The 18599-nt window shown below is 44.5% G+C and overlaps 1 protein-coding gene across 4 annotated transcripts in view; it reads left to right on the top strand.

The window, feature by feature from the left end:
* The first annotated feature begins 8180 nt into the window (after positions 1 to 8180).
* Positions 8181 to 18599, top strand: part of LOC117882641 (SLAIN motif-containing protein-like) — a 91332-nt gene continuing 80913 nt past the window's right edge. Inside the window, exons 1-3 of one of the 4 annotated variants that reach the window (XM_034781194.1) lie at positions 8408 to 8547; positions 10613 to 10653; positions 11774 to 12505. In XM_034781194.1, coding sequence (XP_034637085.1) covers positions 11796 to 12505 — 710 coding nt within the window. In that variant the 5' untranslated portion in view covers positions 8408 to 8547; positions 10613 to 10653; positions 11774 to 11795. Of the gene's footprint in view, positions 8548 to 8806; positions 9036 to 10612; positions 10654 to 11773; positions 12506 to 18599 lie in introns of those variants that run through there. The other 3 variants (XM_034781195.1, XM_034781193.1, XM_034781196.1) reach the window with 3 other exon arrangements.

The raw sequence follows: 18599 nt of genomic DNA, 5'->3' as shown, positions 1-18599 counted from the left end.
ATTGACTTCAGTGCAGCTACACTGATTTACACCAGCTGAGTATTTGGCCCATTATTTTAAGCCATTCTTAGACGGACATCAAACATTCACACCAATGTAGCCTGTGTGTCACATCCAAGCCTAAAAACAGATTGACAGTGACCAAGGAAATCTTTGGACTCTGGATTTGTCAGAGTTGTCCTTTCCACATAACCTTTTCAATTATATTCCCAAGAAAAGGGAGATTAGAGACAGAAGATAATAGGCTGAATTCTGAGAATCAAGGTTTCTTCAGCAAGGGACAACCAAAGGAAGGGATTGACCGTCTACTCAAAAAACAGACTCAGTACTTCTGCTTGATCTTACCAGCCTGGCAGGACATGGGTCAAGTCTGCAACTCATAGCTTAGAGCTCCCCAAGCACCTCTAGCTCCTCCATGAATAACAGAAGCTTATGGTCAAACAGGCAAGATTCACATTTGTCTGTACCAGACATGACTTTGCCTCCACAGAGATCATAAGTCTGGTCAGATTCCAATTACTCTTTTCAATAAAGAAAATAGACAGCTCCTCACAACAAGACACATTCAACTCTTTCTGAACAAAGTTCAAGTTTGTTCAAGTTTGTGAACCCCAAGTTCCGTAAGGCTATTCACCAACCTTCACGGGACAGGGACTCAGCAGTGTACTCTGGGATTAGCACTCTCTGGCTAAGTACTCCTTGTGGGACAGCTCAGACATCAGACCACTTCCGTTTCACCAAAACGGAGATGCTGATGTATTTATCTTTCTCCTCAGGCGATGGAATGGTGCAGTTCACTATTTTATCCCCCTAGATTCAACTGCTGCTTTTGCTTACTTCAACCCCTGGTTAATTTGATCCTCCATCTAATTCTATCAGCACCTCAGGAGCTCAGTCATTTGTGTTAACAGGAAGACAACTTCCACCCTTTCTTTTGATCAATGCCGATCCCTTCAGGAAGCTATTACAGGATAATTTGATCATTGGCCGTAAAAAAAGCAGCCATTTAATTGCTGTTCTCAGTGACACTAGTGAAAATTTGGAGTATCCCCGCTGTCAAATTCTTTTGTGGCATATCTGGGCACAGCTACATTGGCTTCAGTGGTTTTGCACAGCTGATCACAAGATCAGAATCCAGCCCTAAGACTGAACCGTAATTCTGCAATTAAAGAAGAAAGAGACCAAGGAAGCCCCTGAAAATAAAAGACAACAGAACATGACTAACAGGCATTGGAGTCTGGAGGACATTCCCCAGTAGGTCAGGACTTTTTGAAAGTAGAGCCCTGTAGTGAGGCGGCTTGGCTCCCAGCCGCCCCAGAGAGGGACGAGCCCCTCTGGATGCCAAAGTGGGCAGAGCCATTGGAGCCTGCGCCTGCCCCCCAAAGGTCAAAGCGCAGGACAGGAAGTATAAAAGCCCCACCCCAGGGCTCAGAAGCTGCCTCGCCGCTGGAGAAGCCAGACGCTGGAGGCCTTGCTCCCGCTGGGGAGACTCCTGCAGCCTGTGACCGACCCGAGAACTGGCCATACCAGTCAAGGCCGGATGACGACCAGACCCCAGAGAAGCTGTTAAGCCTACCGGTGAGAAGCAGCCCAGAGGAGCTGCCAAGCCTACCGCTCACCGAGTACCCTGAGGAGCCCATGGTGCTTGATTCAGTGGAGGACACTGGCCAGACGCAGGTACTGCTAGTGGGGGAGGTAGGAACTAGTCCGGGGACAGCCGACCCTAGTCTGGCTGCAGCACACCCAGAGCCGATGTCAGTGTGTTGCGGCCAGGATCCCCACTGACACAGCAGCAGGCTGCCTGCCGCTGATAGGGCCCCGGGCTGGGACGCAGTGGAGTGGGTGGGCCTGCGTCCCCCCTGCCACCCCACTTACGGGTGGCAGTCTCCCCCTCGCCCAGACGCTCAGAACCAGGAGCCTGGGGTTTTGTTCCTGAACTATTTGCTCAGCACCTGCCTGAGGGTCTGAGCTCCTGTTTGTTCGCTGCCCCGCCCTGACCCAGGGCGTGGGCTTATCCTGAACTATTTGCTCAGCCCCTGCCTGAGGGCCTGAGCTCCAGACTGTGGGTTGCCCCGCCCTGACCCAGGGCCTGGGCCTGGTATTGGACTATTTGCTCAGCCCTGCCTGAGGGTCTGAGCTCCTGTTTGTTTGCTGCCCTGCCCTGACCCAGGGCCTGGGCCTGATAGTGAACTATTTTGCTCTGCCCTTGCCTGAGGGCCTGAGCTCCAGACTGTGTGTTGCCCCGCCCTGACCCAGGGCTTGGGCCTGATATTGAATTCTTTGCTCAGCCCCTGCCTGAGGCCTGAGCTCTAGACTGTTTGTTTACCCGCCCTGCGCTGACCCAGGGCCTGGGCTAGTTCCAGAACTATTTGCTCAGCCCCTGCCCGAGGGCCTGAGCCCTTGACTGTTTCCTGCCTCACCCGGCTAATTCCCCAACTCAGCGGACCTCAGTAGTGAGGTGGCCTGGCTCCCAGCCGCCCCAGAGAGGGGCGACCCCAACCGAACCCTTCTACAAGCCCGTTTTGGTGCTCTGCAGTATTGTCTTTAACTTTCTGGGGTTGACATGAGCAGCCTACCCTATTCGATGAAAGGCCTGATCCTGCAAGATGCTGAGGGAGTAGGAAGTGAGAGTTGCTAGCAGTCTGTTCCAAGATACCCCCGACTCACTGATCCAAAGCCAGTAAAGTCAAGGGGAGTCTTTCAGCTGACCTCAGCGGGCTTTGAGACTCAAACCCTATAATGATGGACTGAGCAGGATCAGGGGATTTTCGCTCTCCTGCCTTCATTCCATGCTGCAATGCTGGCCATGCTGTTAATTATTATTTAGCATTACCTCTCTTCTCCTTATTCCCCCACCCCAAATGTCAGCTGCATCTGGACATTATCCATAGCGGTGAGGCACTCATACATTCATGTAATAGCCATCAGGCAGGGATGACGACCAGTGTCATCTGTCTGCCACCCTTCCTCCTCAGAGATTGCATCTCCTCCGTCAGACTCACAGCGGGACTCCAGAGCTAATTGGCTCAGATCCTCAAAGGTTTTTAGGCACCTAAGGCCCATTGGGAATTAGGAGCCTAAATACCTTTAAGGATCTGGGCTGTTGTTCTCAAACCCACCTCTCTCCTGCAGTAAACTCCTGCTCTCCCCTGAAGAATTAAACAAGAAAACATCCGTCCTTAGCTATTTTGGTGCCCTACGCAGCCCCCCTGCGGGGGGGCTGTGTGGGGCCCTAGGCCTCCACAGCAGGTTGGCCCCAGGCCTCTGCGGGCAGGAGTGGGGGGGGCGGGCTGGCCCCAGGCCTCCGCAGGCAGGAACAGGGGGTGGGCTGGCTGGCCCCAGGCCTCTGTGGGGGGGGGGGCGGGGCTGGTCCCAGGTCTCTGTGGGGGACGGGGGCTGGCCACTTCCTGCGGGAAGTGGAGTGACCCGGCCCCAGCCTGCTCCGCTCCCCTGGCTCCCAGCCATGCTGCCGGCGAGTGCTGGGGGGGGCGGTTCCCACTCCCCCCAAGCCTGGGAGCCAAGGGAGCGGAGCAGGCTGCGACTGGGTCACTCCACTTCCCACAGGAAGTGGCCAGCCCCCCACGGAGGCCTGGGACCAGTCCACGGAGGCCTGGGGGCCAGGGCCCCAGCCTGCTCTGCTCCCCTGGTTCCCAGGCTTGGGGGGAGGGGGGAACCACCACCCCAGCACTCGCTGGCAGCGTGGCTGGGAGCCAGGGGAGCGGAGCAGGCTGGGGCCGGGTTGCGCCACTTACCATGCTGGCTGCAGTCTTCAGGGGAATGGGGGCAGGGCTGGGGCGGAGCAGGGTGGGGGCGGGAAGAGGCAGGGCTGGGGTGGAGCAGAGGCGGGGGCCATGGGGGAGAGCCGGAGCAGGGGCTGGAGCAGGCGCCCAGTCAGACCTGGAAGCAGAAGGACTTGGGAAGCGGCGCCGACTAAGTATGACAATTAAAAAGGCGCCACTTTTGGGGAATGTGGTCAGGGGGAGCGGCCGCTCCCCTTGCTCCCCCCAGCTACGCTACTGCCGTGGATCACCACTTTGAGTAGCACTGGTGTAGAGCGACTGTTTTTGGCTTTAAAGTTAATTTTAAATGATTTGCGGCAGGCTATGAAAGATGACTTGATTGCTGCAATAATTTTTTACAGAATGAATTATGAATGATTCTAGTTTGTATCATTGTTGATGACATTTAAATTGTTTTAAAAGTCTGAATAAAAATAATGTTTTTTCAAAATTACAGTTTGCACTTTTTATTTAGTTAAAAATTAATTTGAGTTAGAGTGTGGTGTGGAGTTGGAGTGGAGCTGGAGCAGTCACTATCGGTGCCGGAGCGGAGCAATTCAAAAATTTGATTGCTCCAAATCCCTGGTTACATCTGAATGACCTGGGAGTCCATTTAGCAAAGTACATGCAGTCCCTGTTTCAGGGATAAATTACAAAGAAGCATTTCACATAGGGAATGGGTGGGGAACACAGCTGACAGATTGGGAGACTTTCAGGTTAGAGCAGGAGAAATTGGGGTTAGTAGACCTGGATTCTATTCCTGATTGAGTTGGGGGTCATGTCTCCAGATCTGCATTCAGAAGAGCACAGACACCAACTTTTTTCTGTGCCGGTGGGTGCTCGCGCCGCTGGCTTCGCCCCGATGCCACCCCTGCCCCAAAGTCCCTGCCCTAACTCCTCCCCTCCGTGCCCCTAAATCCCCGCCCCGACCCTGCCTCCTCCCCCAAGCGTGCCATGTTCCCCCTCCTGCCCTCTCCCTCCCTGCCTTGCTGCGCCAAACATCCCCGCCCCGACCCTGCCTCCTCCCCCAAGCGTGCCATGTTCCCCCCTCCTGCCCTCTCCCTCCCAGCCTTGTTTCGCGGCGCAAGCGCTGGGAGGGAGGGGGGAGAAGCAGGACGCGGCGGCGTGCTAAGGGGAGGAGATGGAGGCGGAGCGGAGCCGGGGGGGTGAGGCGGGGAGCTGCCAGTGGGTGCAGAGCACCCACCAATTTTTCCCCATGGGTGCTCCAGGGTGCTCTGTGGAGCACCCACAGAGTCGGTGCCTATGGAGAAGAGACCCTCTGCATGTGTATTTCTCCTCTCCCATGCAGAAGCTAAGTCAAACAACTTTCTCCATACCCCAAAGAGCCCCTGGGGCTTGTCTAGGGATCTGTGCAGGAAAGGGGTGCAGACTGGAAGGACCAGGATAGGGGATAGATATAAATCCTCCTCCTGCCTCCACAGAGTTTTAGGAAAGATAATAATAGGGGAGCAAAGTCAAGTCCCTGATGGAACAATTTGAGGGAAGTCTCATGGAGATTTATTCCCCCTGAGCCTTCGACCATGGGCTTTTTCTTTCCTGTGTGAAAAGGAGATTATGACAATGTCCATTTCTGCACAGCTCTGGGAGCTCCTTAGATGAAAGGTGCTGTATCAGTACAAAGCATTAGCTAAGATATCATGCCAGGTTTCCCACACATAGTTATATTTATTTGTATTGCTGCTTCATGTGCATTAACTTGAAATCCCTAAAGTGCAATGTTATCAAGAAGCATGATAGACGGGGAGGGGAGGGTGAGATAATATCTTTTATTGGACCAACTGCTGTTGGTGAGAGAGAGACACTTGAGTTTACACAGATCTCTTCTTCAGGTCTGGGAAACTAACTCAAAGTTATAAATACACCTTTTGCTATCATCATCATGGCAAATCTCAGGGCTTTGCAAAATCCCAACAAAGCCACATTTTTTTCACTTTTTATAACCCATATGCACATTAGAAGACACCAATTTTATTCTATATACAGTTTATATCCCAAATACCCTTGTTCTTTTATGGATTTCCCCCCCAAAGTCTACTAAAGACAACAGCCCAAAACAGCATTTACAATCTCTTGTTTTAATCAGTGTGTCAGAATGTGTTCTGTTCTGTCTACAGAATATTGCATGGGTGTAGTGTCAGAGTCCCATCCCAGGGTGGTGCTGCATGCATAATTTTTTCCAATGTTTTTTGATGTAGAAAGAAAATGGGATAGGATGTCAGAGTTATTACAAAAAAGGTGAGTTTCTGGTGCCCACAGCTACCAAGCTTGATTAGTGAATTGTGTGAGCATATTGAACCCTCAGAGCAGAAATAACCCTTAATGCGTCTTTAGTCTCCAGCAGCTGAATTTCCTTAATGGGACAAAGTGGCACATTATCCTTGTCTACACACACAAATTATACCACTTTAACTATACTGGTATAGTTAAAGTGGTATTACCTCCTACTGTGGAAACAATTATAGTTGTATAAAGGTGCCTTACAGTGATATAGCTATTCCCAAAGAGAAGGGGAATAAGCTATATTTGTATAAGGAATATATATACTAGTATAACTGTGTTCATGCTAGAAGTTATACTGATTAAATTATTTCAGTAAAAAAATCACCCCCAAAGAAAAATAGATATACTGGTACAAAAACTGTGCAGACAAAGCCTTAGATAAAGTCATATTTTTTTCTCATTAGAAACCATGCTAAGCCTAATATATTGGACATCTGATGTTTTTATAGATTTAGCTGATGTGTAAAATTTGTGGTTACATATAAAGGGTTTTATTCACACTAGGCTCTTTAATACTACTCTGACAGTGTAAAAGGCCTTGAAGCAGATGGAAATGCCCCCCTGAAGATCATCTCACTCTGAGGGCCTTCCTGACTAGTATAGAGCTGAATAAGGGTTCTACATCACTGTTGCTAACTCTTGTTTTTTTGTTGCGAGTCTTGTGGTATTTTGTATTTTTCTTAAGACCTCAGCTCCTGGAGTCAACTGATTGTATAGGAATCTCAGTTTCATTTTTAAAAAGTAAGTTTCTAGTCCTCAGGGTTGCACTTGAAAAAGTGACCTGAGTGCACCCCAAGGATTCAGAAGGAAGACAAATAAAACTTATTATTTTAAAAAATCTCTTGATTTTAAAGCCAATCTCATGATTTTTTGACATCTGGCTCATAGTTATTGAACCCTTCAGGCTGATGATATTACTACACTGGTCCTCCTCCCTAGAATGCACTGCACTACACCTTTTCTTTAGGTCCAAGGATCAATAGGGCCCTGAGGCCTCTCGAATTTACACACAAGGTACTCATTGGCTCATCTGTTGTCCATGCTTCCCACCTACAGTATCCTCAAATCTCCCACATAAGATTGCAATAAATCTACTGACACCTTAGGACTAGGGTTGTCAGGTGGCCAGTTTTTGACTGGAATGTCTGATGGAAAAGGGACCTGGGCGGCAGTGCAGAGGGGCTAAGGCAGACCCCTGCCTGCCCTCACTCCGTGTGGCTCCCGGAAGCGGCCGGCATGTCCGACTCCTAGGCACAAAGGTGGCCATGGGGGCTCCGTGTGCTGCCTCTGCCCCGAGTGCTGGTTCCGCAGCTCCCATTGGCCGGGAACTGCGGCCAATGAGAGCTGAGGCAAGGACCTGCGGGTGCGGGCAGCGCGCAGAGGCACCTGGCCACACCTCCACCTAGGGGCCACAGGGACCTGCTGGCCGATTCTGGGACCCACCCTGAGCCCCCTCCTGCACCCTAACTCCCTCCCGGACCTCGCACCCCCACACACATTCTGAACCCCTCAGCCCAGAGCCCCCTCCTGCACTCCAAACCCCTCATCCCCAGCCCCACCCCAGAGCCTGTACCCCAAGCCGGAGCCTTCACCGCTTCCTGCACCTCAACCCCCTGTCCCAGCCCTGAGCCCCCTCCTGCACCTGAACTCCCTCCCTGAGCCTGCACCCCCTACAGCACCCAACCCACTGCCCCAGTCTGGAGCGCCCTCCTGCACCCAAACCCCCCCATCTCCAGCCCCATCCCAGAGCCCACACCCCCAGCTGGAGCCCTCACCCCCCCCATTCTGAACCCCTCAGCCCACCCCCCATCCCGGATCCCTTTCCCGCATCTCACACCCCTCGTCCCTGGCCCCACCCTACAGCCTGTACCCCCAGCAGGAGCCTTTCCCCCCTTCTGCAACCCAACCTCTTGCCCCAGCTTGGTGAAAACGAGCGAGGGTGAAGGAGATCGAACGAGGGAGGGGGGATGGAGTGAGTGGGGGCGGGGCTTTAGAGGTGTGGGGGCAGGGGGCGGAGTCATGGTGTTTGGTTTTCTGCAATCAGAAAGTTGGTAAGCCCAGGGCACATAGGAACATGCTTGCACACGCCGTAAAAACAAGCACGGTTCACACAGCAATTTGCATAATATCTGAATACTGATTTCCATAATTTGCATACAGCTTCGCAGGGCGCTGGCTAGCTCGGGGCACCAGCAACCATTTCGCTTTCATGCAGCCCTTGATGCACAGGGGGAACTCGGTGCAGAGCCTGCCCCCGCCGCAGCAGCCTGAGCGCGCTCCGCTCTACTACCCCTGCGCCAACTCGGTTGGCGGCTGTGTGGGGGCGCACGCCGAGGAGAAGGCGGGGCGGGGTTCGAATGCGCGCGCCGCAGCCTCCCCCCTCCAGGAGCGAAAGAGGCTTCAACCGTAGCTGGAGAAAGGCAGCAGTGGTGCGAGCCTGGGAATCTCGGACCCGGCAGTACAGCAGGTATCGTGTGTGGGGAGGCTGCTCTTCCCCCCCCCCTCTCACAGCCAGCGCCGTGGCCTCCGTTGCCCGCTTCATGGGCTACCGCAGCAGCCACGGGCTCCGCCCCACCGTGCAGCGCCCCCTGTGGGCCCCCAGTTTTCGCGGGTTCCAGCGCCCCCCCGCCCCCACAGGGCTCCCCACTTCCTGGGCTCCCTCCCCCCTTGCTAGGCCCCTGGGGATTCCCCGCCCCGTTTAAGGGGTTTGTGCTTTTCACGCTGTCCCCTCTTGGAGCTTGCACCCCATTTTAGTCCTCCCCGACCTATTTCTTCCATTGGACACGGGCTGGTGTTATTGTGTGGCCAGCAAAGCAGGCCGGGGCTTCTTCCCGGAGCTGTCCATTCCTCCCGGCCCATCAGGGTGTGTGTGTGCAATCGGGCGTGGTGTCGCCGTGTGTGTCCCTAGAGAGGTGGTGAATCCGGATTCTTACAGAACAGCCTTCATGGCATGTAGTGAGTGGTGGTTTCGTTTCTTGCCTTTGGTTTTGTATTACTATCAACCCCCTGCATAGGTTGGGGACAGGGTTTGCAGGAAAGGAACGCACTGGGCTGAAAAATGCAAGCACACTGGCCTGCTTTTTTAGGTTAAACGCTGCATCTTTGCCCAACGGAAGGGGGTTTTGCGTTTGTCTGCAAGAGGAAGGGCTCTTTATGAAATGACCTTGCTGATGCTGGGGATGGGGAAACCTAGGCAGTTGTTCATTTCTGCTGTATCCCTTGTCACCTATCACGGGGGAGTCCATCTCCCTGCTGTCGCTGTTAAAATCCAGATGTTGCTTTTCAGAATATCTAAATCATTATTTTATGGCTAATGATTTTTAGTAATGAACTGTAAGGTTTTTTTTTTAAAAAAAGTGTTTTTATACTATATTACTACTACTGCTTATTTGGTAGTTGCCTGTGATCTCTAGATATGATTTGTTTGTGGAAGGGCTAATGTTTCTTTAATCTGTTTGCCTCTTTTCCTAGTGAAACAAAATCTAGCTTTATTTCCTTTAGTCTTTGATGGAGTTGATTATGCACGTGACAAAGTTCTTTATTTTTTCCCTTTGATTCATTGTGTTCTGCTGTGAGAGTGGAAGCTTTAAATTCCCTTCTGATGATGATTCCCTCAGTGCCTCGCTGAACGATACCTATTAAGTGCCTCTTAAATAACTTGTTTTTTTCTCAGTGATCAAATGGATTGACAGAAGAGGTGACTCTTTATGTAGAGAAACTTTTGATCTAAGTTTGTTACTGGGTATTTGATTGCTTTGTAGCTCAAATAAGTTTGAGTTCCCCTTGCCAAAACAACCTCAGTACCATTTTTCATCATGCATAACTTTTAAGTAGTACTTTTTAAAGTGAATTCAGTTCACTTGTAGCATCGTTTTGTTCAAAGCATTTAGAAACAATACCTCAGTCTAAACTTTAAATGTTCATCTTGTGTATAGATAATCAAGGGGGAAAAGGCAACACGAACTTAAAAACAAACAGCCCCCTCCCCCACATTCTTTTTCCTGTAGAAATTAAGTACTGTTGTTACAAATAACATAAGGTAACCAAGATATTAGAAGGAAAACAATTTTCTGTTTTTTCCCAGTTTCTTTACTTTATGCATTTGACTGCACTTTGTGTAGTCTTTTTCACTGTTTCCTCTATATAGTTCGGCAGTTTCCCTTGTTTTTTGTGGGTCTTTCAGGCAGCTCCAGAGGCATGATGAGAGAGAGAGAGAGAACTTGACTGTAAAACCACAAAAATTGGCCTGGATTCTCAGTACAGATATAGCACCTGAAACTGTGTCAGTGTGTGTTTTAATTGACTAGAATTCAAGTTGGTTGTAACTTTTTTTTTTTCTTCCCTTCAATAAAATGGACGTGGCCAGAATTAGCCTGTGTGTGTGTGTGTGTGTGTGTGTGTGTGCGTGTGCGTGTGCGTGTGCGCTTGCTTGCTTGCTGTATCATGGGACACTAACTTGAAATTACAAGGGAGGCTTTTAAATGAAGGGTCAGTTTTGGAACTAATTCGGCTGTTCTTTTTATGTTTCAAAGTTTGCGCAGGGAAAAAGCAGATGATTTTCTGGATGACTTCAGTAAGTAAATATGCAGCTCAAATATCTTTTTGTGTAATTTTCTTTGTATGGTTATTATAATTATGATTGGTTAAGAAGTATGAAATGGTGGTAATGAAAGTGCAGGATGCATGTTTTCTAGCATTAGTGTTTGCTTTTTCAAGTCTGCATATGTGTGCAATTTAGGGCTGACCATTCTATACACACCCTTTTTTTTTAGTCAACACAACCACCATAATTGCTTGAAAACAGACAATAGCACTTAACTCAAGAACAGCACATATTTATCTTCCTAAAACATATTGGAGTCTGTAATATGAGGTCTGATATTTTATTCCTCGCTGATATTTTATTTCTTGATCAGAGAGTTTGCCTCTTAAATTTTTCCACTGCAACAAGAAAAGCATGCTAGTAAAAACATTACTTATGATTACTTTCATGTGTTCCACAATAACTGAGGTGCTGTTATTATTGATTTAATATAGTTAGTGCATCACCTTTTACTAGAGCCAATAGAAATATTTTCTGAAGTGTTTTTTTTCTAGTGTTAACTCTTGCACAAACTATTTTTACCATTTTCTTAATGTTTTCCATTGTCTGAGATGAGCATCTCGCTCTACTTCCTGATTGTGTTCAGTCAGTGTTTTTTTTTTTTTTTTTTTTCCCCCCAACGTATTTGTATGTAAACAAATGGAAACTAAACTACTGTAAATGACTGCATGCAAGGAAACTGGTTTAATCTAATTTCTAACAATAGTTGTGCAAACTAAGTACTTTGAATGGATATGCTCTGTAATATGTCTAGGGCCAAATTGCACACAAGTTCACCTTAATATATCTAACAAAGATAGACATACTTTGCTTCTGAATCTCTTAGTGATATCCAGTTATTTCAATGAATTTATAAGCTTATGTTGTGGTTGGAAAATGTTTGAAGCCAACATTGGATTAATGTACTTAAACTGATTTTGGTGGATCTAGTCTATAGCATATAGCCTTCAAATATAAACATTATTCTACCCCCAAGGTCATTAGTTTCAGATTATAAAATGTCAGGATTTTTGTTTAAAACTATGCTTTATTTTAAAACGATATTGTACATCTTTATGCACTTAAATTTCTATATTTTGATGTCTTACAGTGAGGCTGTGTGTGTCTCGAAAATGGTAGTTCCTGGGAGTGCTCCTGTCATAGAGCAGGACCATGCCCTTGAACCTGACTTGGGGCGGGGCTCAACAGATAATTCTGCAATGGGATCTGAGACAGAACCAGGTACTGATCAGGTGCACCCAGAGTTGGAGGAGGTGCGAAAGCTGCAGGAACTAGTGAGAAGACTTGAGATCCAGAATCAGCAGCTGAGAACTAGGAGCCACAGAAATGTGCTAGGGACAAATACACAAACAAACACTGGTGTGAATAATCATAACTCAGGGCTCAGTGGAATGGAAATTAACAATAGCATCAACACTATAACAGAGAAGCAAGAATTACAGATAATGGCAGATGTACATGACAAACTAAGTAAAATAAGAAGAGAGGTGAAAGAGAGTGACTGCTTAAAAAAAGATATGGATATACAAATGCATTATAGCCGCCCTAGTATTACTGAGAAAGTGTCTCCCAACTCAAAATATATGAATGATGCAGAAATGCAGAATGATGTTAATGTCAGCTGTTCTTCAAGTCTGGATAGGAGTAGCAGCACAGAACTCGTGGAAGACTTAATCACCATAGATATTCATCCATCTGTAAAAATGAGTGAACAGAATCCAAATGAAGAGAGTGGAGATTTAGGAAGCTTCTTGAATGATACTGCTTTGGATGAAGTGGAAGTGCTAGAACTTGGGAACTGCAGTGATGAAGAGGACAGCTGGTATGTATGTCAAAGCTCTGAGTATTATAAAGGTTCTGGAATGTAGACTACAGTTGGAATTCCCATGTTAAACATTATTCATCTGATTCCCTTTTAACATGGAACAGTGTACACTATTTTCATTTCTGGAGCTGGTATCAAGGTGTTAATGTTAGCTATTTGTTTACAAGAGTCCTGTGCCGGAATGAAATGAGCATAAACAGACTATTTCTATCCTTGACCATTTAGACTAACTACAATTGGTCTGAAATCAACAAGATGAAATTCAATAAAGCCAAGTGTAAAGTACTTCACTTAGGAAGGAAATAATCAAAGCACAACTACAAAATGGGGAATAACTGGCTAGGCAGTAATACTGCTGAGAAGGATCTGGGGGTTAGAATGTAGTTGCAAAAAAAAAGCCAATATCACATGGGGTGTACTAACAGGAGTGTTGTATGTAAGACGGGAGGTAATTGTCCCGCTCTACTTTTTGTTTTTTTGTGCATGCGTGCCAATTTCACTTTTCCTTGCTAAACAAGATAACATTCAGAACTAATTCCAACTCCTCAATAGTAGCCTTGACTTAGGCACATTGTGAGTTACTTCTATCTTAAGACTTCATTCACAGAATATTAGATATGTTTTAATGTGGCTTTCTTACTGTTATGTATCTGCAAGTAGACCAGACATCAACACTGTAGTGTAGATACCTATTATAGAATATGTGCTCAGGGCAAAACAAACCTCTTAGAAATTAATGAGTTCTAAACAGAGTTTATACTTGTAAAAATAACTTAAGAAATATATAAACATTTTTGTTTGCATATCACTAGTATGGAGATGAACTTAGTGACATCAGTTACAGTTCGAATCTGAGATTTGATTATAAATATACAGGGAAACAATTATCTTTCAAATGACATGGCACTACTGTCTCTTCTTGCTAGTTTGAGGAGCGGAAAAGACTCCATCTAGTTAAAAAATACTTCTAATCTAATTTCTTCTTGCATTTCTCAGGTTCTTGTGTACTGGTGCAATGCTGCAATGTCTTTAAAAACTTTTCCATTGGTTATCTCCCTGTTGAAAATATTTTTGGTATCCTTAGCTTCTGTGAAACTTCTGTTTTATGAAGCCTAAACATTTGGCCAGTTTTAATTGTCACTTTATAATCCAACTGTCCACACCTTCAGAATGCCTAAAAACGTGTGATCAGATTTCTTAAAAATGAGAAACATTTATTGGAATGTGAAACTATTAAAGTTGTATTTTTTGTGGCACTTGTGGCAAGTGATGAGTAAGGTGCATGTTTAGTAAATGGCACTTGGCAGTCAAGACCAATCAATGCAAGAAACGTTAACTTTAGTTGACTTCTTCACCAGGACAATATAGATCAGGCTCCACATGCAAATGCATATAACAAAAATGAAAAGGTGCTACAGAGAATTGTGTACATACACTCTGATATTAATGTTTATAAATCAGCATTGTGAAGTCCATTATGTTGTTAGTGTAATGAAGGAATTTATCATTTTCAATTGGATACCCGTGTATGATCAAAATCTAACCTACACAAACAAGGAACAGTTAAAGAAGACAAATGTATGATTAACATTCACTTTTAAAGGGACTCTCAGTTGCATATGAAAATTTTCATATGCAATCTAATTACAAGCAACATCTAAGATTACTATAACTGGAAGCAAATATGTTTATTTTTTCTCAGTGCAGTAGATGACAATTTGTGTTAACTATCAAGGTTGCCCTAAATCTACCCTCACCAAAACCTGTAAATATCCCATTGAACCTTTTTAAAGAAACAAACAAAAACACATCTCTGACACCTCTGTGGGCTTTCAAAGGGTTCTTGTGTACTGAATATCTTACTTCTAGGGTTTTTTGTTTTTATTTTATTGGATTTATCAGTGTTTATTACTACAACAAAAACAGGTAAAATAGGTGCAAAAACTATTAATTTTTCTGGGTTAATATCCAGGTTTATTTTGGTGGACGGAAGGACAGGAAAAAATGTATTCAGCAGATTAAAGCTTTGTTGAACAGAACACAGTGTGGCTTGCTACAGAACTCAAAAACAATGCCACCTCTGAGTTTAAGAAAACAATATCTCTAATCCCCAAATAAAACTTTTAATTTGAATAAACAGTTCACTATTTAGATTTAGAACTATTAGCCTGTAAATATTTACATTTAATAATTGGGCCACACTGTTTGCAGCTCATACACTCCACTTCACCCTTTTCTCCTGCTTTTGTTTTTTTTTAAAACTTTCCAATACTTCCTTGTGTTCTGAAACATATTCTGATACAGATTTTCATTTTCTTCCCAATTTAGTGTGTCAGATCTTTAAACCATTATCTAACAGCTTGAAATGGGTGTGAGATTCATTAGTCGGTTCAAAGATTAATGTATTATCGTAAAACATATATCTCATGCAATGTATTGTCTTCCTAATAAAACAAGTTATTTTTTTACATATATTTGAATGATACAAAAGTAGGATGAAAATTGGGAGGGGAAAAAAGAATGCTTTTTGTAAAACCTAGGATTTTTTCGGTAAAAATCAGTTTAAATTAGGGCTGTTGATTAATTGCAATTAACTCATGCGATTAACTCAAAAAAAATTATCGTGATTAATTGCAGTTTTAATAACACTGTTAAACAATAGAATACCAATGAAAAAGCATTAAATGTTTTGGGTTATTTTACATTTTCATATGTACTGTATTCTGTGTTGTAACTGAAATCAAAGTGTGTATTTCGATTACAAATATTTGCACTGTAAAAATGATAAATAAAAGAAATAGTATTTTTCAATTCACCTCATATAAGTACTGTAGTGCAATTTCTTTGTCGTGAAAGTGCAATTTACAAATGTAGATTTTTTTTTTTTTTGTTACGTAACTACACTCAAAACCAAAACAATGTAAACTTCAGAGCCTAAAAGTCCACTCAGTACTACATCTTATTCAGCCAATCGCTAAGACAGACAAGTTTGTTTACATTTACAGGAGATAATGCTGCCCTCTTTTTATTTACAATGTCACCAGAAAGTGAGAACAGGCATTTGCATGGCACTTTTGTAGCTGGCATTGCAAGGTATTTACATGCCAGATATGCTAAACATTCGTATGCCTCTTCATGCTTCGGCACCATTCCAGAGGATGTGCTTCCATGCTGATGACTCTTGTTTAAAAATAAATAAATAAAGCATTAATTAAATTTGTGACTGAACTCCTTGGGGGAGAACTGTATGTCCCCTACTCTGTTTTACCTGCATTCTGCCATATATTTCATGTTATAGCAGTCTCAGATGATGATCCAGCACATGTTGTTCATTTTAAGAACACTCACTGCAGATTTGACAGAATGCAAAGAAGGTACCAATATGAGATTTCTAACAATAGTTACAGCTTTCGACCCAAGGTTTAAGAATCTGAAGTGCCTTCCAAAATCTGAGAGGGACGAGGTGTGGCGCATGCTTTCAGAAGTCTTAAAAGAGCAACACTCTGATGTGGAAACTATCGAACCCGAACCATCAAAAAAGAAAATCAGCCTATTGCAGGTGGCATCTGACTCAGATGATGAAAGTGAACATTCGTCGCTCTGCACTGCTTTGGATCGTTATCAAGCAGAACCCGTCATCAGCAAGGACACATGTCTTCTGGAATGGTGGTTGAAGCATGAAGGGACATATGAATCTTTAGCACATCTGGCATGTAAATGTCTTGCAATGCCAGCTACAACAGTGCCATGCAAACATCTGTTCTCACTTTCAGATGACATTGTAAACAAGAAGCGGGCAGCATTATCTCCTGCAAATGTAAACAAACTTGTTCATCTTAGCGATTGGCTGAACAAGAAGAAGTAGGACTGAATGGACTTGTAGTTTTACACTGTTTTATTTTTGAGTGCAGTTATTTTTTTTGTACATAATTCTACATTTGTAAGTTCAACTTTCATGATAAAGAGATTACACTACAGTACTTGTATTAGGTGAATTGAAAAATACTATTTCTTTTGTTTTTTACAGTGCAAATACTTATAATAAAAATATAAAGTGAGCACTGTACAGTCACTGTACAATCAATATATTTGAAAATGTAGAAAACATCCAAAAATATTTAAATAAATGGTATTCTATTATTAAACAGTGCAATTAATTGGGATTAATTTTTTAAATCACTTAACAGCCCTAGTTTAAACTGAAAACGAAGGGGCTTATTCACTTGTAGAAATGCCGTCAACGTGGGGGAAGTGCAATAGGTATGTAGATGACCATGTTCTATTTAGTACGTGCTTGGTCCTCAACACTCTAGAACCTACCTCACAAACTTTAATGATTGTTTTCCTCCAGTGCTCCTGTGAGATAGAGAAGTATTATTACATGTAGGCGAACTGAGAGAGAGAATTAAATGACTTTTTCCCAAGGTTGCATATTTGAAATAAAACTGGGACTCTGAACCTAGGTTTCCAGAATCCTAGTCCAGCATTTTCAGCACAAGACTACCTGGTTCATCTGAATGTGTGCTTATGGACCTAAACAACAGGTAGGTCTGACTTTGTTCCTGTAAACAGTGACATATATGCTTTTAAAGACACAAAGGTGTGCTTCTTTCAAGTAGAATAGAGGAATAAGTGTCACTAAAAATACTGCTTCTAAAACCCCTTAACAGATCTGACTTTGCTTGTAAAACAGGGTGGATTTAAAAAAAAAAAATTGATATTTTTACTTTTGTTCTTTGAACTATGTTTAAAATGAAATCTGAATTTAACACAAAGCATGTCAAGGCCTAACCTACTTATAATATCTCTTTAAAAACAAACAAACATGCTGAAACCATGAGCCTCTATCAAAAACTATGAATTAAAGCCTGCTTTTCTTTATAAAGAAAGATATTTTTCCCCTGACTCTAACTTTTGAGGTTAAACTTTATAAATATGGCACAAAACGGCAGCCTAAATAAGTTAGGAGACTGTTACATTTTCAAGAGATTTAAGCGAGTATGAACTTAAGCTCTAGCCAACTTAAACTGAGACACTAATTATTTTCAGATCAACCTGGGAAATTTTTCAAATATGCAACTAACTACAGTTAATCACTCTGTTTGTTAAATCATTTAGTTGCAAATGTAAATTATCTTTTGATAAGAGAAGTTTATGTATCCAAAGCATTTAAGGTTGTTTTAATAAAAATAAATTCCGGTTACCATCCTAATGCAGCATGTCAGAACATATCATAAGTAAGGCTCTGTGTGTGTCATGGAAGTCACGGAATCCATGACTTCTGCAGCAGCCTCTTGTGGCTGGCCCAGGAGCCGCCTGAGCAGCTCGGGCAGCCCCTGGACCATGTGCACCGATTGCTGCTGGGGCAGTCTCGGGGTCCCCTTGACCCCCAGCAGTGTAGTTTGGGGGGGTGCTTACCTGGAGGGGGGGCTCGCCTCCCTCAGCTCCCCAAGCTCCACATGCTGCCTCTGCTGGCAGCCAAGCACCATCCCTGCAGCTCCCATTGGCCGCGGTTCCCATCCAATGGGAGCTGCAGAACTGAGGCTTGGGACAGAGCTAGGGAGCTGCGGTCACCACTTCCCAGGAGCTGGACAGGGAGCCTGCCCCAGCCCCACCAATCCCCCCCTCCTCAGCACCCGTGGTGCCCCTCGATGGCCCCTCCCTTCCCCCCCTCCCAGTTTTAGTCAGAGGTATTTTTAGTAAAAGTCATGGACAGGTCACAGGACGTGACCTGTCCATGATTTTTACTAAAAATACCCCTGATTAAAAGTTAGGCTTAATCATGAGAAAAAGTTAATTTAATAAATAAGCTACATATCATTCACCATTTTCTAACATTAAAAATGTACAATTAATAACAATCTGGAAATATTAAGCTATATAATTGTTTGAATAAATGTATATAGTTGTAAGTGTACCCTTTTAAGTAGCAAAAAGATGTACCAAATCTAGTGGAAAGGCTCTATTTAGTTGTAAATCAACATGTTTTTAATGGTTATATCAGTCAGTGAGAATGCACTTTTCTTTAGAAAACAACTGAAGACTGGAAATAAAAAAATCAACTTTTTCAAAATCAAGGCTTGGTGATCAC

The sequence above is a fragment of the Trachemys scripta genome, chromosome 9 (assembly GCF_013100865.1).
Source record: "Trachemys scripta elegans isolate TJP31775 chromosome 9, CAS_Tse_1.0, whole genome shotgun sequence".
NCBI classification, from domain to species: domain Eukaryota; kingdom Metazoa; phylum Chordata; order Testudines; family Emydidae; genus Trachemys; species Trachemys scripta.
The sequence above is the reverse complement of the archived record's forward strand: the minus strand, read 5'-3'. Positions and strand labels throughout refer to the sequence as shown.